This window comes from Gossypium hirsutum, chromosome D03, assembly GCF_007990345.1.
Source record: "Gossypium hirsutum isolate 1008001.06 chromosome D03, Gossypium_hirsutum_v2.1, whole genome shotgun sequence".
Taxonomy (NCBI): Eukaryota; Viridiplantae; Streptophyta; class Magnoliopsida; order Malvales; family Malvaceae; genus Gossypium; species Gossypium hirsutum.
This window is the reverse complement of record NC_053439.1, coordinates 10,302,778-10,318,550: the sequence shown is the minus strand read 5'-3', so window position 1 is coordinate 10,318,550 and position 15,773 is coordinate 10,302,778. Positions and strand designations below refer to the sequence as shown.

General features: G+C 30.2%; 1 protein-coding gene across 1 annotated transcript; it reads right to left on the bottom strand.

Moving 5' to 3' along the window:
- Positions 1-3,480: 3,480 nt before the first annotated feature.
- Positions 3,481-5,213, bottom strand: LOC107940022 (protein CDI). Its single transcript, XM_016873429.2, has 2 exons — positions 4,968-5,213; positions 3,481-4,565 (listed from the first exon to the last, which is right to left on the bottom strand). Exon 2 carries the CDS (start codon positions 4,531-4,533, stop codon positions 3,772-3,774), a length of 762 nt encoding a protein of 253 aa, XP_016728918.1. The 5' UTR covers positions 4,534-4,565; positions 4,968-5,213; the 3' UTR covers positions 3,481-3,771.
- Between the last annotated feature and the right edge of the window lie 10,560 nt (positions 5,214-15,773).

Below are 15,773 nucleotides of genomic sequence, written 5' to 3'. Positions count from 1 at the left end.
GCCAAGGAAGAAAAGATGAAAAAATTTTTAGCTTTGGTTTTATTTATTTTATCATTAATTTACTTATTTACTATTTTACCATTAAAAACATTAGTAATTACACCAAATGCCACTCCACTATCATCCACTAACTCACAAATGGCCTATTTACCACTTAAGGGCCTTTACTTTAATGTTATATAGCTATTAGACATCTTTAGCTTATAGAACACAACTTTTACGCTTTACACGATTTAGTTCTTTTTATCGAATTAAGCATTCAAACAGTAAAATTTCTTTACGAAACTTTCACACATATATAATTACATGCTGTAAATACCAAAAACAATATTAAAATAATTTTTTGACCTCGAATTTGTGGTTCCAAAACCACTCTTCTGATTTAACTAAAACCGGGCTGTTACAATCTATATCAGACTCAGCCCGATATAGTTAATATGGTTTTATTTCAGTTTTCAAATACAACCAATATTCAATTCTCATATTTGCACATTACCACAATTACACATATATTCATTTCCAATTTCCAATTACTCAATACATTCATAACATATGCCAAATCAATCCAATTAAATCAACTATTAATTCAATTCAAATGTAAAGCACATTAATTCTCACCTCCAATGCTTACCATATGTAATAATTTACAACTTAGTTCGATTATAAAAACACAAACCATGGATTTCGAGCTATTCGAAGGCGATTTTATCCTTTTCCTTTTTAGTCGAGGATTCCGGTACAACGTTAGCTACAGAATTAAAACAATTAAAATACATCAATACAACACAATTAATTTTCACATTGAATACTTCAATTTTTACTCAATATTTGCCTAAATTCTAATTTAGTCCTTAAACTGAGTCTAATTTTTATTCTTCACATTTAATTCTATATTTTTATACAAATTTCACTTTAAAATAAATTTAACTCCCTATTTTCACTTAAATCTTTAAATTTCAAAATTTTCACAATTTAGTCCTTAATACTCAAAATTTACAACTTGTTCTACAATTTAATCCTTTTCCATTTCTAGCTTAAAAATCTATCAATTTAATCTCTAATACTAAAATTATTTAATAATAACAACATTTAAAATCTTAATCAATGCCAAAATTACAATATGGGTCAGGTAGCCCTAGGTACTGAGATACTAAAAATATAAAAATTACAAGAAAAGAGACTAAATTGACTAACCAATTGAAGTTTGAACCCTAAAAGTCCTTAAGCGGTGCGTGACTTTCTCTTTTTTCTCTCTTTTTCTTTCTTTCTTTTGCATGTCTTTCTCTTCCTTTTTCTACTTACTATACTATTATAATTTCATTTATTTTATAATATATATATTATATAATACATATACATACTTTTAACTTTTAGTTTATTAATTATAATATATATATATCATATCATATCATTAATTGTTTTAACCTATTTACCGTCCACTTAAAAAATAAAAGTAAAATTGCTTCTTTAGTCTCTTTAATTATTTTTAAATCATAATTCAACTTCTACCCTATATGTGATTTAGTCCTTATACTATAATAACTTTTAATTCATACAAATTTACTTAACCAAAACCTAATTAACTACACAACTAAATATTTACGAGTCCAATTTACGGGAACGGAATCCCAGGAATGCACTTTCCGACACCCCTGACTATAGGGTTGTTACATAGTCAATCTTCATCTCAACTGATACCGTAATGTATCATCAGTTATCTTAAAGTATAGACCTATATAGTTAATAGAGTAACCAATTTGCAATATCATCACACAGTTCAATTCACATCCCATCATTCTCAATTCAAAATCAATTCATCATGTAACATAACATATTTAAGCTCAATTTCATACCAATTTCTTGTATCGGTTAAGTCATGTAACTTTCTATTCTATTCAAATTAGTCCTTATCTCAATATTCAATTCCAACCATAACATTTCACTTAATAACTATTAATAGCTTACATCAATATTGTATAATGTAATATGTCATGAATATGCAGTAACTAAATTGATTTCGGGTCATAGAAATATGAATCGAAAGTTCGTGTCACTCGTCGTCGACTCTCGCATTTCTTTTCTTTTTCAACGATCTTGTGTTGTTTTTAATAAGGGTGAATGTGTTAAAGCTAAAACAATGGCTTCTCAAATTTTCTTTTGTTCAAACGGTGGGGAAGAAGGTGGAAAATGGCTAACCAACCTTTTTCTTTTATGTTTTATTCTTTTTTTTTTTTTACATTACATAGAACTTTAACATTATTTTATGCATTAAAACCACCAAACCGTCCAGTTACACATAAAATGGCTTGTTTGCCATATTAGGCCTTCATTTAATTCTTAAATAAATTTTTAAGCCTTTGGTTAATTATAATTCTATAGTGATTAGACTTTTATGATTTCTACAATTTAGTTCTTATATCTTAATTAACTATCCAATTAGTAAAATTAAAGGACCAAACTTTAATTAACCTATATACTAACCTCATAGATATTAAATAATAATATTTACAGACTCGAACATAAAAAATGAAGTTCTAAAACCGTCATTTCCAACACCACTGAAAAACGGGTTGTTACAACTTAATTAACTTTAATTTATTTAGTTAATCCACTATTAACATGACCAACCACTAACACCCACTTGACATGATCTAATTGCTATTTTAGACCTTAAGTCATTTTCTAGTTAAAAATTTATACCTATTGGATTTTACAATTTAGTTCCTGAACCTTAATTAATCACTAATTCGACTAAATTACCTATCCAAAATTTAATTCACGTATATAATAAATCTGTAATTACCTTTATTTAAAACTTATGGACTTAGTTTACGGAAATGGAGTCCCGAACCCATAATTTTCGACACCACTAAAACTGAGTTGTTATAGAGTTAATCTAGATTGGAACAATTAGGAATTTAAAATTATTTATTTAAGTTGAAGTCAATTATAAATTCACATAATTTCAAGTTTGGACCAATATCAAATTTGAATAATTTCGGATTTGAGCTATTTAGTTTTAGGGTTAAATCATTGCAATTTTAAATTATGTCAGTTCAAATTCAAGTTATATGGAGTTGTGTTTTTCATGTCATTTCATTAAGATAGCCTTTATGATATATGTTTTTTTATTTTATTAAAATATATAACAAAATAATAGTTTAGGTGCTGGAAAAAAAATTAAATAGCAAACTGAAAAAATGGAAACCGTGAATAAAAGCCTTCATTAAAAAGCTCAAAAGTTTTCACAAAAACAATTTCCCACTATGGACCAAAAGAGAGATAAAATCAAGAGTTGATTCCTTCGATCTGTGATATTCAAAGCAAACAAAAAATCGAAATGTTCTCACTCACCCTCGCCAACCAAATTTGCAAATTATGAAACTCAACGGCAAAACGATTGCACCTATCAATTTCATCATCTTATTACAAAAGAAAATCCCCTCATGCCATACAAATATGAGTCAAATACAAATGATATCAGAAAAATGAAAAATCTGAATAACATTAAATATTTAATGATTCTGCATAACATACCAAGGGATCATATCCCAAATGTAGTCAGAAACAAATAAATAATTACGAGGCATGCAAATACCTGTTTGGTAGACTACCATGTAGAAGAAGCCACCTTCCCTAAAGCATATTTAGATTTAGGATTCACAATACAAATTCAATATCTAATAATAATGTGGCCACCGGCAGGAATGAATTGGCATACTAGTTTTACAGATACTAGAAAATACCACTTAGCCATTTTGGGATTTTGACTTAACTCACATTTGATTTCTTTTTCATGTACTCTTCCATCTCTTTCAGCCAAAGATCAGCAAACTCGCAAGTCTTCCATGCCTCAAACCATGGTCCTCCACGAGTATAATGTATAGCTTTCGGATATGTTTTGGGGTCATTCTCAACAACCTCGTTATGCCCCTCCAGGAAATTCCAAACACACGGGACGGACCCAATTTCATTGTCATCAAGCCACTGGAACCTGTGAAGAAAAGCACCGGTTTGGTTGTTCACAACCTCTGGTTTCAACCCTTTGTTCTTCGGATGACCACAGTTATACAACACCATGGAAGACCAATTCTTCCTGGGATAAACTGTCTGCACAGCACCATCCATTTTCGTTTTCTCTTTCGGGAAATAATCGTGATGAACACACATGACCGCGTATTTGTCATTGATTAACTCGGTTAACTCCTTGATATCAGCTAAGTAAAGGAAATCACAGTCGACAAACATTGCCCAGCCATCGTAATTCGCTAAGTATGGTGTTAGGAACCGTGTAAAGGAGAACTCCGTGCTCTCGAACTGATCCCTGCTGCGCCAATAAAGGCCTTTTGCCCTAAGATCCGACTGAACAATGGGTGTAATCTCAACAGGTATAGAAGTGCGTTTCAAGATAGAATGGCGGCAGACCTCATACGCTTGATCTTCACGCGGATCGTAACCAATAAAGATTTTGAAGGGTTTCCTTACATCGCCATTGTTGGTCACTTGTGAAGCATTGCCATTAGCCGAAGTCATTGTTAGCAGCAGTTTTCTTCAACAAAAAAGATCTGTACAAGTTACATTAAAACATATTTTCAGTCAATACAGTAATTTCCCTAAATTCATAACTAACAAACAATATGAAGGAAAAGGGGAAAAATAGATTTCCTCATTTAAATGATTTTCAGGGCCAATCCGTAAACAATCGGACACTGAAAGTTCTAGCTCTTTTGAGTTTTCTTTACTTGGTTCTCGCTTTCAAGTATAAATATCGAAAACCCAACCGAAAAATGGGATTCAAATACAAAAAAAATACAGTGCTTCCCATCAATTAAAAAAATAAAGAAATAAATCTATAAAAAAGAAATTAAAATGAAGCAGAAGTGTACATAAAATGGAAGAAAGTGTGATATAATTAACAAGAAAACAATATGCGCTTAAAAACCAGAAAGAAAAATGAGAGACATTACCAGGAAAAAAAAGGAAACGTGAAGGTTGAAAGTGGGTAAAGAAAGAAAGGGAGGAGTGGCATTTACTTGGTGGTGTTGGATGATTCAGAGAAGACAATTTATAGAAATGGGGTTTCAAAGAAATGGAAATTGAACAAAATTGATGGGAGAGAGGATTCGGTTTTGGTGTTATGAGTGTCGGAGCGAGGATTTAGCGCTGAAATAAGTGTGTGGTAATTTTATATATAGAAGCTCAGCAAAACCAGCCAAAGGAATTCAATATTGTTTTTTACTAATGAAATATAGTAAATCTCATTTGGCAAATTACGAATTATTTTTTCTTATTTATCACACAACACCAAATGTGATTATTTATCTAACCAAACCCATGTTAAATATAGAGTAGGACTCAATAAATCTATACCAAAATCCCCTTTCCATTCAAATACTGTGGCGCCCAAAGAATTTCCATCTTCCACACAATTTTCATGCCACCCACACCCTAGCTGTAATTTTATTTCTTCTTTTACCAACTTTTAGACTAAACCTTTTCAATCTTTGTCCAAGCCCATTCTTCTCACATTTCCGTCTAACCTTTCTTAAGGAAATATCGCGGATAATTTAAATCAAAAAAATTCAAATCTTAAGCTCTAATTTCAAAACAATTACCCTATTTATAGGCTAACTTAAAAAAAAAATTGAACTCTCAAATAAATGCATTAAACCAAAATTTAAAAAGAGGAGTCAACGTCACATATGAGCAAGTACATAGATTTCTCATAAATCAGCAGGTGACACACCTTCATACCACCCACCGACGTAATGTACGGTCGAGATTTCACGTGCATGTCACATGTTTTACTCGCTTTCTTCAACACCATTTCATTCTATGGAATTCTTTCTCCTGTAACTTCTACTGAATCTTTACCCTTATGAAATTTAGTTATTTAGAAATTATAACTTTTTGTATTACAAATTTATGATTTTTAAAACCTTTTTGTTTCTGAGAAAAAAATTGTAAAAATGATTTTTTTTGAATTTTGACTTTTTTTTTATTTTAATAAGATGATATTTGATAAATTGAAATTTTTAAATACTGAAAATTTAAGTTATAAAATATGTTTAATATATTACTTAAAATTAAGTACAGAATATATTTATATTGATAAATAAATATAAATTATGAATTATGAAAAAAAAATTCTATATTTTACCTTTTAACTTTTTAAACATTTCATCTCATTCTAAACAAAATTAAATTTTAAACGTAATTTTTATAAAATAATATATTTTTAAATTAGATTAAATTAAAGATTCTTCATTAAATTATTTGTATAGAAAAATTCTATTAAATTATTACTATTTTTAATTATCAAACATATGAAAAAAAAATTAAAATTTTCAACAATTTATCTATCTAAAACGTAACTAAAAGATAATAACACACAAAATAATATGAACATGATATTAATTTTCATGTTGAAATCTATATAAAACAAATTATTAAAATTTTATATAAACATATTATCTTGAAGAAAATAATGCCGACATTATATGTAACACAATATAAAATGAATTAAATATTGATAATTAGAAATTAATGTTTTCGGAGTAATATAATTATATATACACATAGAGTATTGTGAAGTTAATTGGTCCCACAAAGAAATAATAACAAATATTACTTTAAAAATATACATAATTCTTGCATGGTCAATGCATAAAGACCTTGGTCTCATAAAAATCGTGATTGGTAATGACTTTTAAACCTTGATTAATATAAACCCTTGAAAAAATTATGATTAATTGTATTTATAATCTTAAATTTCTTAAATATAAATTAAAATTTTAATATTTTTATTTAAAAATTGTTGTTGTTATTGTGATTATTGTGAATCTTAGGTTTGAAAAATTAATAAATTGTATTCTCACGACACCAATCTTAACAAATTACTTTTACTATAAACAACAATACTAATATTGAATTATAAACTAAAATTAAATTATCTTAAACTATATAAGTTTAATAATATATAATAATATAAAATGGTTAGTAAAATAATTAAACAATAAACCAGCTATAAAAATAATTTAGGTGCCATTTCATAAAATAAAAAATTAATTCTAAACTTTTAGTATCTATATATGTATACCTATATCTAACTATATAATAGAGAGTGGTGAAGATAGTGCTACCCAACTACTAAAAGTTTATTTCTTTTACAAAATAACAAATAATATTTTGAGAATATTTATGTCTTTTTATATTTTAATAAATCTAAATATATATATATACAAAATGAGAATCGTGAGATTTGAACCCTAACATTATACTTTTTATCATCTCAATTTTATCAATTTAACCAAAATTACATTTAATTTTCATATCAATTTTTTTATGAAATTCGGTAAACTACTTAGTTAGTCACTAAACTTTTAATGTGTTTTTGTTTTGGTCATGCAACTATGAAAAATTTTAACTTAATCACCAAAGTATCCGAATTTGTCTTTTTAGTCATTGTGTTGTTAAGTCTAAAACGGTTGGATGACATGGGCTTTATTTTGTTAACATGACTTTATTTTACTGATAGTGAAAAAAACCAATAAAAACAAAGAAGAAAAAATTAAAGAAACAAAACAATATCCTCAGTTTCTTTTAACATGTTTTGTTCAAGAAATTCAACTATAACCTTAAAATGACATACATGTCGAGGAAACATAAAGAACAACAAATTGAAATATTAGGGGTTACCTAATGTCAGTTTTAAAACTAGAAATTGTGTATCAGAGACAAATGAGGTGGCAAGAGGAGAATAATTAACCTTACATGGAAGTTTTTGCAAATGGATTTTTGTTTGAAAGTTTTGGTTTCGAAAGAGAGGTGGAGTGAAAGGAGACTCCAAAGGCATTGGAGAAGGTAAGGGAAGAAAAGTGGGTAGTAAGAATAACTTTGGAAGTGATCCTGGTTAAAGAACCCAAAGTGGCTTGAGGCTATGAACATAAAAGGGAAAGGCGACTCGAGAGATATTGATAGCTCAAAGGAAAAAATGATTGGGTTTTTAGCCGCTGAGGTTCTTTGTGTCAAGTTCCTAACTTATAAATAGGGTTAGATGATGAAGAAATTCAAAGGGAAAAAAAAGAGGTATCATGGCTTGCCTTATAAAAAGAAAGTGAAGAGGCTATAATAAAAGAAAAAAAGGTATAATTTGTAGTTGTAATAGCATTTGGCATTTTGTTTCATTATATAAAAGCATTGTAGATATTAAGCTTTTAAGGGAAAGAAAACAAATGAGAAAAAAAGAGAAAATGATGCATCTTAGGTCTGGTCAATGAGCTTCAGGTGGCAGTGAAAGAGTAGCTCTGTTGAGAACATGAGAATAGGATCGATTCATTAGGCGATTGATGGGAACATTGGAAGCGATTGTCTTCCCTTTATCACTATTCCTAAAACAACCTATGGTGATTGATAATTAGCTCGTCAAAGGGAGATTAAAACCATTAGGACTCGTTTAGAGATAGACCTAGATCTCTTGAAAAATTGATAGAAATTTTGCTTATGTTTTTATTCTTCAACAGATCCTAAAAAATATTAACTAGTTACATGTAAATTAAAATATATTTCTAGAAATAAATAAAACAACTTAACCTTGATTAAAAATAGCTTAAAATAAACTTGAACCTAAAGTAAAAGTAATGTAAAATAAAAATTAAATAATTCCACTTTAAAAACTTAAAATAACGCCTTTTCCTCTCATATGTGCGACCTATAAAAGCTTCCACAACATTCCTCCCTCCCATAAAAAAGAACTTATCCTCAAACTCAAAGTCAGAATAAGCTGCACGAAATATCCAAATCTTCTCAAGTAGCATTGAAACTAAGTAAACCAATCCATTGAACTAAGAGCTCTTATTGACCACGATTGATATGAATCCAAATAATAGAAGTAGGAGTATGAACAACACAACCATCTTCTATCGATGGAAGTGTAGGTGATTTAGGAGGGTTATCACCTTTAACAGCCTTTTATAAAGAAACATGGAAAACATTATGAATTTTGTTGCTCAAAAGTAATTGCAATTCGTATGCCACAAGACCAATCTTGCAAATAATTGGAAAATGACCATAGAATCAAGGAGACAACTTATTAGAATACTAAGGCCTAAGTCTCTAACTTTGTGCATAGCCTTATCCTTATCCATCAAAGCAGTTCCAACAACCTTGACACTAGAAGAACCTGCCTCATAAGACAATAAATGAAGTGGATTATGACCATAGACAAACTAGAAGGGAGTTGTTTCTAGCACTTAATAGAAAGAAGTATTATAACAATATTCAGCCCATGGAACCCATTGTTGGAAAAATTAGTTTAGAAAATAACATTTGTAGGCATAATGAAAGTTTAAGATTTTTCTTAAAATCGAGTCATGTAGAATTTATAATAAAAAACCCTAAACTAAATTATTACATATGCTTTGTGTAAGGCGGTCTAAGTTGTTTCTCACTTTCTACGAAACAATCTTTTTTGCTATCCTCGAACCTCAAATTACTTTGAATGCGAGCTTAAACAAAATGAATCGAATGCACAGAATGAAAACTTTTATTAAATTCTAATTGAAAATTTAATTTCTCCCTACGGGAGCTGAAAAGTTTGAGCTTTTCAGAAAATATAATTTACTTTTGTAAATAAATTACCATTATTTTCTGATAGTAAATGAATTTTGTTGCTCTATTGATTGTATCTTGTTTATATTTAGGTAATCTCATAGTTCTTATTTATAGGAAAATAATACAAGAGTTTTACTTAAACAATAGATAATTAAATAATAATATTATAATAGAAAAATACATTTTTTTCTATTTGGGAAACCCTTGGGGTGGTGGCTACCCTAACGAATACTAGGGTTTGCTACCCCTGTCACACAGGATGGGCTCATTGGGCTCGGGATGGGCTTATTGAGCCTGTCTTGTGTATTAGGTACAATTTTGAATTTTTATCCAACACTTATTATTTATTCAACCCAATAACTATTTTTCTATTTCTCAAAATATTAATTAACTAATTAATCCAATTAAATGATTTTCTCAACCCAATTCTCGTTAAAGTCATGAAAACTTTTCCACATTAGAATTTATAAAGAAATATACTTAATTGCGTTATTCAATAAAACTATGATGACTAATTAAGTTAATTCTCACTTCAAACTTTAATTATTTAATTGTATTTAATTAAATAATAATTCAAAGAAATTAATTAATTTCTAAGTCATCTTTTGTAGTTGGTGAGGAAAAACATTCACTGCGAATAGTGATACATGTAATTTGTTTCTCTTAATTGTCTTTTTCATTCATTCCATAGTATCGGTCCTACATACAATTCATTTCGGGTTATATTGAGCAAGAGGGGGGACTAATTGGACATAGGGCTAAAATAATTTATAATTAATTTTTTACTCTTCGTCTATTATATACCTTTATGAAAGCAACTTAATAAGTGATTGACCAATGATCTTGTCATAAGTGTGTTACCCTCATAAAATATCTTTAATCTCTTTGGGTTAAATCCATTCAACCAACTTGATCCTATTTTATCTCATGGTAACCATTACATCTTCCTTCATGAAAAAGTCAATTACTGTTCTAGACAAATTGTTGGATCTGGTGCCCTAATTGTAGTATTTTCATCTAAATACACTTATAATTTTTCGAAAAAATTTGTTAATAAAATTATTCATTACTTACATCAATACTTTGTATATTGTCTTCACATGGTTTTTGCACGCAAAGCAAAATGGAAGCAAATGTTGCTCATTGGTTGTCTAATGTTTAAACTAATATTGAGCGGGATCACGTGGTAAGATCATGATACAGAAAGACAACTTGTATTAGTAGACGAACCTAAACATGTTCTTATTCTAATCAGAAATGATAAAACTGATTGAAAGACTAATATGTTATCTATCAAGTCCAATTAGGGAGATGCTTTCTATTGGGCATCGGAATGGATGACTCCTAGTAAGTAGAGACATATATGTGACTGACTAGACTGACAGTACTTTGAACTGGACCCAAAAATAATAGATCTTGAATTCATTTATGGATTTATTCACTTGTGACATTCATAGTGTGACATACCTAAATCTTGAGTGGATGATGAACTATGTATGTGTGACTCGTACATTTTGATGTAAGTAAATGGCTGAGTTCAAATAGATAAGGAACCGAAAGTTGGTGCTTCGGGTTTATGACTTCTGTAGTATGTAGCGTCATTCACAGTAGTAGAATTCATAGCTCGAGACATGGGTAAATGATATCCTCTCATTGGTATTACACGATTGATGAAAAGTAAACGTGGCCACGGGTCGTTCGTCTTTGTGATGAATGAATTGATTACTATTTAATATTAATTGAATTTTCATGAAGATATAATGGTTACCATGAGATAAAATAGGACCATACTGGGGGAACGAATATTATCCCAAAGAGATTAAGGATATCTTATGAGGGTAACACACTAATGCCAAGGTCATTGGACGAACACTAATCGAGTTACTGTTGTAATGGTATGTTGTTGGGGAGAGCTCAATCATGATACTATAGTGGAATGACTTTGTGAATAAATAGGTTTATAATTAATAGGCGAAAAGCTGGAACTTAATTATAAATCATTTGAGCCTCAATTGCGTATGTCCAATCGATCCCTCTGCTAGTTCGTTGAAACCAGAAATGAAATGCGTGTTTGAATCAAAATGAACATAATGAATAGAAATAAAAAAATGGAAAACATTCAGAAATGATTATGATTTTTGATCTGTTGTAATTTGGTGTAGCAAATTAAACTAGTTTTCGCACTTAGGGATCCTGAATACTAGTTTTATTATGTTTTAGTTTAGTTTTTGTATTTTAGTTTAAGTTCAATAAAAAATGTATTTTGAGTCTTTTATTGACCTTAGGGGCCGAATGAGGCCCAAAGGCAAGCTAATGCACTTAGTAAATGTGTAAGAGACCATCCAATGGCATAGAAACTCAAAGCTGGTCACTGTGTTGCAACATGGGGAGTTTTATGTTGCAATAGAGGGAGCAGAATATAATAATTTCAATTCTGCCTTTGGTGTCGCGACATAGCCACGAGATGTCGTGACACACCCCTAAAGCCAACCCTGAACCATGCATACTACCTTCGATGTTGCGACACATGGATTAAGGTGTTGTGACATCGACCTTGTACGGGAAGCACTTACAAGCCAGTGGCATTTTGGCTCGCACAATGGAGATTAAAACATGAGAACGTCAACTGACCTAGGGTTGAGGATGATGACAACTCTTACTCTATAAATAGGCTCTTAAAACACTTGTTGAGGACAACTTTTGATACTTCAAGTTTTCTTTGTAATTTTTGTTTTCAATTTTCTTTCCTTTAGACTTTAGGTTTATTTTAGTTATTTCTATTTGTGTTCTTCGAAGAACGTGGTTTGTAAACACTATCAAACTCTAGTGGATTTTTTGTGCTTCATCTATCAAATCAATTCAGGATTTTCTTAACCCTTTACTCTTGATTCATTATTTATGCTTATCTTTATTATCAAGTTTATTGCGTTTATGAGATCCATGAGGAACTAATACTTTTATAGGGGATTAGTGAGTAGAGGTGTGATTAACTGATTACTATGTAGGGTTTTTTAGCGGATCAGTTATTTGGGAGAGGAAGAACTTAACCCTAGGCTTAACGACCCTATGAAGTCATTTAGGTGGGAATTAACCTAAAATTGGTATAACCTATTCCTGAACACCTTAGTCCCGACCTGGCTTGGACTGTGAGGCCAAGAGATAAGTAGTTCTTGCCGACTTGTTATTTTAGTGGAAGATCAAGAGATCCTACCAGGATAGCGACTAGTTGATTGAATAAAAACTCGAAATGTAACACCCTTAATCCCTCTCCGTCGTCAGATTAGGGTCACGAGCATTACTAACGTATCAAACAATTAATTCAATCATAATCAACATATAAACTAACTAATAACATTATAATATGCAGGGGCAGGTCACGACAATCTAATACTTTCCTGCTAGATTCTTATACATTCGAATAATAAATTATGCTATACATTTCTAAACTTGGTCTTCCACTGTCTACTCTCTTATCACTATTTATACATTGCTAAACTTAGTCTTCCACTGTCTACAATCTTATCATTATTTATCCTTTCTAGAATGTTAGAATTTGGATACATACAAGACTATTCCAATTATTAGCATCAGAGTATTAATCCATATTCCATCTATGATTATCTTTTTAATTTATCTTCGATGGTGTTAGTGGAATGCACTTAATTTAATTTTGTTGATCCACCCCAATACAGAATAAAAATTACTCTTACAGCCCATATTTCGAGTCTATGGGACCCTAAAAGTAGTTCAAAAATAAGCAGGGCCTAATTTGAAACAATTCTGGAAGTTTAGGAAATAATGACAAAAATTTTGATTTCAGGGGTCACATACCCGTGTGGTCAGGTCGTGTGCCTCACACGGATGAGACACACGTCCGTGTGGCTAGGCCGTGTAACTCTGTGACTTGAGTCACATGCCCATATGTGTTGCCCGTATGTGACACACACTTGTGTGGCCAGACCGTGTGCACCCAAAAGTACCTTAAAACTTAAGTTTACCATTTCCTACTTACTTGGGCACTAAGTAACTCAATTATCAATCATTTAACCTATTCAAAACACAATTAAACATGCCCAAAATACACCAAATTCATCACCTAATATGCCTAACCAATATACCCTCATTGGTACCACATTTTATAAGTTCAAATATATCAACAACACTTAAAAAATTCAAAACTTGCATTCATATCACATTTACCATATTTGAACAAACTTTCAACTTCTAAAGCTACCAAATATGAAGCTAAGCACATATCAAGCATTATGCTAAGCTTTCAAACTTTAAACTATCACATACCCAAATATAAACTAGGCTAACATACCAGCATAGCCTCAACCACAATCATATACACATTTAACCATCATTTCACTAGCAACTAAGTTAACAACATCTTATAAACAATATCAACAAAAGACTTCCAAGGTACATGCCATTACAAAATGAAATATCGCCACATTTGAGATCGGGATTTGTGATTTGATGCTGAGTCGGCAATAATTCAAACAATACCTAGCCTGCGCACGGTAAACAAAACCGCACGCTGAGTAAAACTTAGTGGTATTTCTATAATCCGAATAACATAAACTTGATATAAGTATTTAAAATGCAAAATGCAACAAGTAATCTATGTTTATGCCTTTCAATTCAATAGTATAATTTTTGCTCATTCCTTATTCACATCTACTAAGATTTTAATATGTTCAAATATATAAGCATATATTAATGGCATTTCATTTAACACTTGAATACATCATCTCATCCAATAGCATGATTCATATATTTGATCAATACTTGAATTCATTCAAGTTTCACATCTCAATTCATCATTTCATATCTCATCTCATAATCATTTATCATATTTTCTATTTCAATATTTTCTCATCTCATATTCATTTTTCATCTTTTCCATTTCAATATCAATCACATAAATTATTATTTTACTTTCCCTTATTAACATGACACGGGCTCGGACGGATACACGGATCCAACCAACACACCAGTTTGGAACCTAGTGCCTCATCGGATAAATCCAAAGTAATAACTGCGTCCAACGCTATATAAATTGACACCAGTGTCTCATAGGTTAAACTGAAGCAAATTGGCACCTAGTGCCTCATCGACTCGAGGTCGAAGTAATTCCTGAACTCTTTTTATCCTATGACATGCCATCTATATCCAACTCAGCCCGGTATAGTTAATAGGGATTCATTTTACTTTTCAATACAACCAATGCCTCAATTTCATGATTATATCATCACATATAAGCATATATTCAATTTGATAATAATCACATTTTTCTCAATACACATATATTCATAATCAATAGTTTTCATAATATAAAAAATCAATTCATTTAATTTCAATTATGAATTTAATTCAATCCCAAAGTACCAAAGTACTCACCTCAAATGGTTACCATATGTAAACAATTGTATATGAAATAATCTACTATTTAATTCGGATTATAGAAACACAAACTGTGATTTTCGAGCTATTCAACGTCGATTTTATCCTTCCCCTTTTTACTCGAGGATTTCGATACAACGTCAGCTATGAAATAAAACAATTAAATCACATTAATATTACACATTTCAACTTCACATTAAATTTCAATTTTCACACTATATTTTGCTTATTCTTCAATTTAGTCCGTAAATAGAGACTAGTTTTAACCTTCACAATTAACTTCATATTTTTATACTAATTTTACTCTAGGCCACATTTAGCTTCCTCTTTTCCAATTCGACCCCTTAATTTCAAAGTTTTCACAATTTAGTCGTTATTGTTCAAAATCAACAATTAATTCTACAATTTAGTCCTTTTCCATTTCTAACTTAAAAATCTATCTATTTAATCCCTAATACTTAAATTATTCAACAATGTCAACATCTAAAATCTTGAACAATACTAAAAATTATAATATGAGTTGGGTAGCCCTAAGTACCGAGATTCCAAAAATATAAAAATTACAAGAAAATGAATAAATTGCACTAACCAATTTGAGTTTGAACCCTAAGATCCTTAGCCGTGCGTGACTATATTCTTCTTTTCTTTTCTTTTCTTTCTTTTCTTTGTTAAAAATTGAATGCCTCCACTTTCATTTCTTTTTCTTTCTTTTATTATACATTCATTTTGATTTGTTTTCATTTTATTTATTT

Excerpts from the sequence above, each read along its gene's own strand:
- LOC107940022 (XM_016873429.2), bottom strand. The coding sequence starts at position 4,533 with ATGACTTCGGCTAATGGCAATGCTTCACAAGTGACCAACAATGGCGAT.